The sequence below is a fragment of the Symphalangus syndactylus genome, chromosome 15 (assembly GCF_028878055.3).
Source record: "Symphalangus syndactylus isolate Jambi chromosome 15, NHGRI_mSymSyn1-v2.1_pri, whole genome shotgun sequence".
In the NCBI taxonomy this organism is placed as follows: Eukaryota; Metazoa; Chordata; class Mammalia; order Primates; family Hylobatidae; genus Symphalangus; species Symphalangus syndactylus.
In genome coordinates, this window is record NC_072437.2 from 88,854,263 (window position 1) to 88,860,262 (window position 6,000).

The following is a 6,000-nucleotide window of genomic DNA, read 5'->3' on the forward strand; positions in this document are numbered from 1 at the left end:
ACAGAAGCTAATTCAGCTGCCATAGATACTTCATCTCAGATACTTTGTAGAATGACCTGGAGATATGAAAGCATATTGTTGAAAAATGATTTCAGGACATAATACCTACCCATCATGAAGTTCCGATTGTAGCTGTGCTTGCACTGTTTCCTCAGCTCTTTTCCTAGTGTGTACTGAGAAGTGCAAAAGTAGATGATATACAAACTCAATATTTCAATGCTATGGAGACCTAGAGTAAAACTGGAATCACAGGTAGCCATGTGAAAAGAAGTCAAGATGGAGATAAATTCCATCCACGGATTGTGGAAAGAAAACAATTTAAAGCATACCTTCTGGCCACTTCCTTTCAGCCAGGTTTCTCTTGAACAAAAGAAGCCCAGTCTCTCCCACTTTGGGAGGGCTTCACCCTACACAGAATCCACATGCAGTATGATGTAGCTACCTCCCTAATGACTCTCCCTGGCCCAGGTGTGCAGGATAAAGCAGCCTCTGCACTGCATCCTAAGGTGCACACTCTTGCATCTTCTATGTTATACAAGATCAAAACATGTTTTCCAGTCAAAAGATGCTGTGGATACATTGACAAGAGTGTGACTTCTGGCACGATACAGACTGGGATCAAATCCTGGCTTTCTTTTCATCAGGAGCATGGCCTTACACAAATCTCTTAACGCCCCCAAGCCCCAGTTTTCTCCTTTATAGAATGAGGCTAATAGCCAACAGGTCAGGTTTGGAGAGTGATTAGAAGTCAGGAATAACAGCTGATTGTTCCTGACTGTGCCTGGGCTATGGCACGGGAGCAGGGGAAGTGGATGTAGAGGAGAACATCGTTGCTCCTCTTCACTGGCAAGAAACACCCAAGGTGCCCAGAGCAGGAGGAGGCTTGTCCTATTGGTTCAGAGACTCTACATTCCTTGACAAGACACACTTCAAACATGCCATCCTTCTGCCACACACATTATGCCCTGGGTTAGAAATTCTAACTTTTTAGCACCTAAACAATGAGTCCCAAACTGCAGCTCATTCCCAACACTGCACAAAAATCCTCACATATGGATTTTTGTTGTTGTTTTGATTTTAAAATGTTGCAAAAAGGGTATCTCATTCATTTTTATAATGACCTATTCTGAGGGAGGAGTACATTGCCACAGGGCCTGGCAGAGACTCCCACCATGCAGGGTCCCAGGAGGGGCTCCCAGACCCACCTGAGGCTCATCTCACTTCCAGTGTGTCCTGACTTCCTCCTCCCATCAACCCACATGGGTGGTCTTCTAGGCTCTGGGTATCTCCAGGGGGCTGGGGTAACAGACCATTTGGTACCCTGACCTTGGATGCCATTCACATGTCAATGGGACCCGTTAGAAAGCCTCACTCCAGAGTATGAAAGCCATATGTCTTGATCCAGTAATGGCTTGTGAAATCAAGTTATTGTGTCATGACAATTTTTTAAAAAAAAATTAGAATAGCATGGAATGCTTTGGAAAACATCAGAGTGCTAAGCAAGGAACAGGAGTAAGTCTATTTCATAAAACTTTTGTTTCGTTTGTGTGTTTGGGTAAACTGGGTCAGTAGCTAAAATATGTTTCTTACTGCAATGGATTCTAATCAAAATAGTTTAAAAGCCACTATCTTACCACGAAAGAGGGACAGACAAGGGAACTTAGGTCCTGTGGCCAGGCCAGGGGCTTGCATCTGGATGGAGGGAGGGCAGCAGAGAGGGCCTGCCATGGTGCCCTGGAGTCACAGAGAACACTGCTCCCTCCCTATATGGAGGCCGGCTCTCCCCTCTGTATGGCACAAAAGACATCAGACTTTTAAAGGCTACAAAGCATCTACAAATGACTGATAGTATTCACTCTTATGCTCTGGAGATAGAAAAATGAGAAAGATACTGTTTCAGCTTCAAGCTCACCAAGTTCACTGCAGTCCACCGGGGAGACACACATTTTAACAAACCACAGTAGGATGTGATGAAAGCTAAAATAGAGGTGTGTTCAGACCAATGCTGGAGAAGAGAAGAGGCTAATTCTATAGAGGGGTATATTCAATTCCTAGGGCCACTGTAACAAAGCACCACAAACTGGGTGGCTTCTGTAGCTTAGAGCTACAGATCTCACAGTTCTGGAGGCCAGAAGGTGTCCGCAGGGCATGCTCCCTCTGAAGGTGCTGGTGAAGGGTCTGTTCCAGGCCTTTCTCCTGGCTTCTGGTAGGTCCTTGGCTTCTGTCCATGGCATTCTCCCTGCATCTCTGTGTCCCCACATGGCCATCTTCTTATGAAAACACCAGGCCTATAGGATTAGAGGCCCACCCTACTCCAGCATGACCTCATCTTAACTAATTACATCTGCAATCACAGAGTTTCTAACTGAGGTGGTACTGGGGGTTAGGACTTCCACATATACATTTTGAGGGGATACAGTTCAACTCATAGTAGGTAGTCAGGGGAAAGAATGGTGTTTTCCCTAAACCTGGAATGTCAGCAGGGCTTTCTCCCAAAGCATAGGGTAACGGCATTCCAGGGCAAAGGAGTCCTTCTGGTCCCCTGTCCCGGCAATGCACAGAGACCCAGGCAGCCATGGGCCACCCCACCAGCCATGAAGCCTGAACCCATCATTTCACAGGCAGGCCCAGCGTACAGCTGTTTCTGTCAGTGCCATGGGGAAAGACAGCAGCTGAAAAGACTGCTAAGAGCCTCCTGTACCCAACATTTCAGAGTCAGTGAACGCTGGAGTCAGTACCTGGTATGTGCTAGGAAAAATTACGTGCAGGAGCCTACGCCTCACATTATCATTTCCATTACTACCTGATAGAAAAACAGACCCAGAGAGGTGAACTTCCCTTAACAAAGGCACACAGCTGGTAAATAGCAGAACTAAAATTCAAATTTTGTTCTGACTGACTTGTGTCCTTTCAAAACTCTTTCCTGATTGCGCTGTGGTGAGAGGCATCTCTGAAGGAGATCCCTGCATTCTATCAGGCCCATGTGCCTCTGCACAGCCATTCAAAGGGCTAGAGCTGGTCATTCTGCTTCAATTCCCTCCCTCTATCTTCAAATAGCTCAACAAGGAAGGGAGGTAGGTCCTATAAGAGAGAGCTCCATTTGCAGAGAAATGTAGTACCTAGAGGAAACCTAGCCAGTGCCTACTACCCCAAAATATCCAAGCTGGAAAGGAGTCCAGAAACCACTGCAACCCCCTCTGTCATCAGAGGTGGCTGGCCCACAGATCTACAGCTGGCTGGCCACAGAGTCAGCATCAGGACCCGCGACTAGGACCCTTTTGTATGGGCCCCCAACACTGACATACTTTTAGAGTTAAAATGATTATTTAAACTGTTCCCATCTGGTATAACATGCAGACAGTTGAAACCAATTGGGTTAGGCCAAGCCCTAGAGATTTGATAGTGGGCCAATCAGTCATTCAACATTAATGGAGCTTGCACGGCCTACAGGACACTCTGGGGAGAAAGCAAGGAAGCGGGAGACAGGCCTGCTTCAAACATCTCATCTGGTCACCAAGAAAATGATTGATAGAAGTATACAACAAAACAGCCTCAACCTACGGGCATTAGAAATAAATAAAAGCAGGCTGAGTTTGGTGACTCACACCTGTAACCCCAGCACTTTGGGAGACCAAGGCGGGAGGACTGCTTGAGGTCAGGAGTTTGAGACCAGCCTGAGCAACAAAGCAAGACTCCCGTCTCTACAAAAATTTTTTTTAAATTAGCCAGGTGGCAGGTGCCTGTAGTCCCAACTACTTGGGAAGCTGAGGTGGGAGGATCACTTGAGTCCAGGAGGTTGAGGTTGCAGTGAGCTATGATCGTGCCACTGCACTCCAGCCTGAGCAACAGGAGACTCTGTCTCTAAATAAATACAAGTCTGAGGAAATGAAGGAAAGGGTAACTGAATGAATTCCCAGCTCATAATTAAAATTAGGTGACCTAGCACCTAGAGGCGCGTCACCAAGCCTCAGTTTGCCCTTCTGTGATACTGAAGGAGTTCCTCCCCACCTACTGTACTGGCTTTACTGGGATGCTCAAGAAAAGATGATATATACAAAACACCGCAATAAGTATAAACAAAGAGATAAATGCAAATTATTTCTTTCACTCATTTCATGCTTGTGACTGTCTGGAGACCTCCAGTGCCCAAAGCCATCCGGGAATCTCCCAAGAGACACAGACTCTCTCTGTGGCATGCCTGAGCCACCACATGCCTGGTCTGAGGTACAGATGGAGGAATCTTCCAGTTGTTTGGCTTGCGTGGGGCTAAGCACCTCAATGTTTGAAAACATCTAGTCATATGATGATTTCACTTTTCACCAGGATTTTTAGATGTGACAGCAATAATTTTTTAAAACCCAACAATTTGTTGAAAAGTGATTTGCTGTCATCCAAATGCCATGCAAGTATTATCTCACCTATAACACTGGGCAGTAAATGACAGATGTGCAATGCAAATACGGTGCCGCCTGACACCAAAACCCATGTCTTCCCCACCGAGCTGCTCTGTGGACAACATTACCTGCTCCTTTTTGCTTCCTGGGTATTAAAAATAAACATGGATCAAGAAACTACCAATCAGGCACTATGCTTGTTACCTGGGTGACAAAATAATCTGTACACCAAACCCTTGTGACACACAATCTACCTATATAACAAACCCGCATGTGTACCCCTGAACCTAAAATAAAGTTAATAATAAATAAATAAGTAATAAACATAGGCTTAGCCACCCTTCTCCAGGCTGGGGAGATGGCCGCATAAAGCATCTGAGGACTATTGCGCCGTGGCTCAGAATGTGTCAGATTAATTAAGCCATGCAGAGGTGGGAAGAAGCTTTCAAACAGTTGTCCAAGGCTCTCGGAAAAACCCTCATCTAAACTGTACTGCTCAGCAGCACTTACCTTTATTTCTTTGGGAGTAGACCGGACAGGAGTCTTTTTCCCTCCCTTGGAGGATTTGGAGGAGGTTGAGGAAGTCTCCTGGGTGCGGTGGGCCTTCAGATCACTGAAGCTGCTGAGATATTTTTTGCGCAACGCCAGCAGCTCCTGCAGGTACTGCAGGCAGTCCTGGGTGCGCGAATACATCCACGCCCGGTCCTCCTCCTGCCGCAAGTAGTACAGGCTGGTGTCCATGCTACTGGTGCTTTTGTACTTCTTTAAGGACTCGCTAAATTTCTCCCCGTGGTCCCCGACCACATACATGGAGCTGCTTCGCATCAGCTTCACTGCGGGGCTGGCTCCTTCGTAGAAGGGGCTCTCGGCCGCCGTCTTTCTCTGTGGGCTGGAGTTAAAGATGGAGTGGATCTTTCTGAACATAGTGCTCGATTTCTTTCTGTGGGTACCTTCCAGCTGCCTGTGCTACCGCCACTTGATCTAGATGCGGGGAGAGGAGCCGACATCCAGGCCTCGCACCATCTGCCTTCCAGGAGGCCTCTGATCTCTGGCATCCCAGGGAGCGCTGGCTTGATCAGGTGGGTGACCTGCACATCTCCCGTGGGGGATGTTTACATCCCATAACCAAGAGGCCATAAACAACCCGAAGATAGAAGGTAGTGCACTGTGAGCTCAAAAGCGAGTGCCCTGGCTGGTTTTATGAAGCATTGGGTGTAAATACCTTCTGTGCTCTCCCGTGGAAGGCCCCAGCTGGATGGAGAAAGTGGGACAGAGCTTTGCCTGCTCAGTTTTCTTTCCTTTTCACTTTCCATCGCTGGCCATGGTCTCACTCAGTTTGAGTTCTTGGTGTGGATTTTTACATTTCCACCTGGGCTGAGCTGGCTCCAGTTCTGAATTCTCTGAATCCAAAATGAAATTCTACTTAGCAGGGACAGCCCTTACCCAAAAATCATGTGTTGCTCAGGGTAAAATCTAGTCCCCTAAGATGGGCCAGGGTGGACACACCAGGGCTTTGACAGGAGCTCGCAGATCCCCCGATAAGCCGGGCTCTGAGCAGGCATCTGAGCGTCCTGAAAGAGCCTCGCCCTGCGGTAATGGGACCTCA

At 47.4% G+C, this 6,000-nt stretch overlaps 1 protein-coding gene across 1 annotated transcript in view; it reads right to left on the reverse strand.

Annotated features, from left to right (window-relative positions):
• Positions 1–5,383, reverse strand: part of C15H13orf42 (chromosome 15 C13orf42 homolog) — a 29,702-nt gene extending 24,319 nt beyond the window's left edge. Inside the window, exon 1 of the mRNA XM_055244587.2 lies at positions 4,905–5,383. Within this exon, the coding sequence (XP_055100562.1) occupies positions 4,905–5,318 (414 nt within the window). The 5' untranslated portion in view covers positions 5,319–5,383. The remainder of the gene's footprint in view (positions 1–4,904) is intronic.
• Between the last annotated feature and the right edge of the window lie 617 nt (positions 5,384–6,000).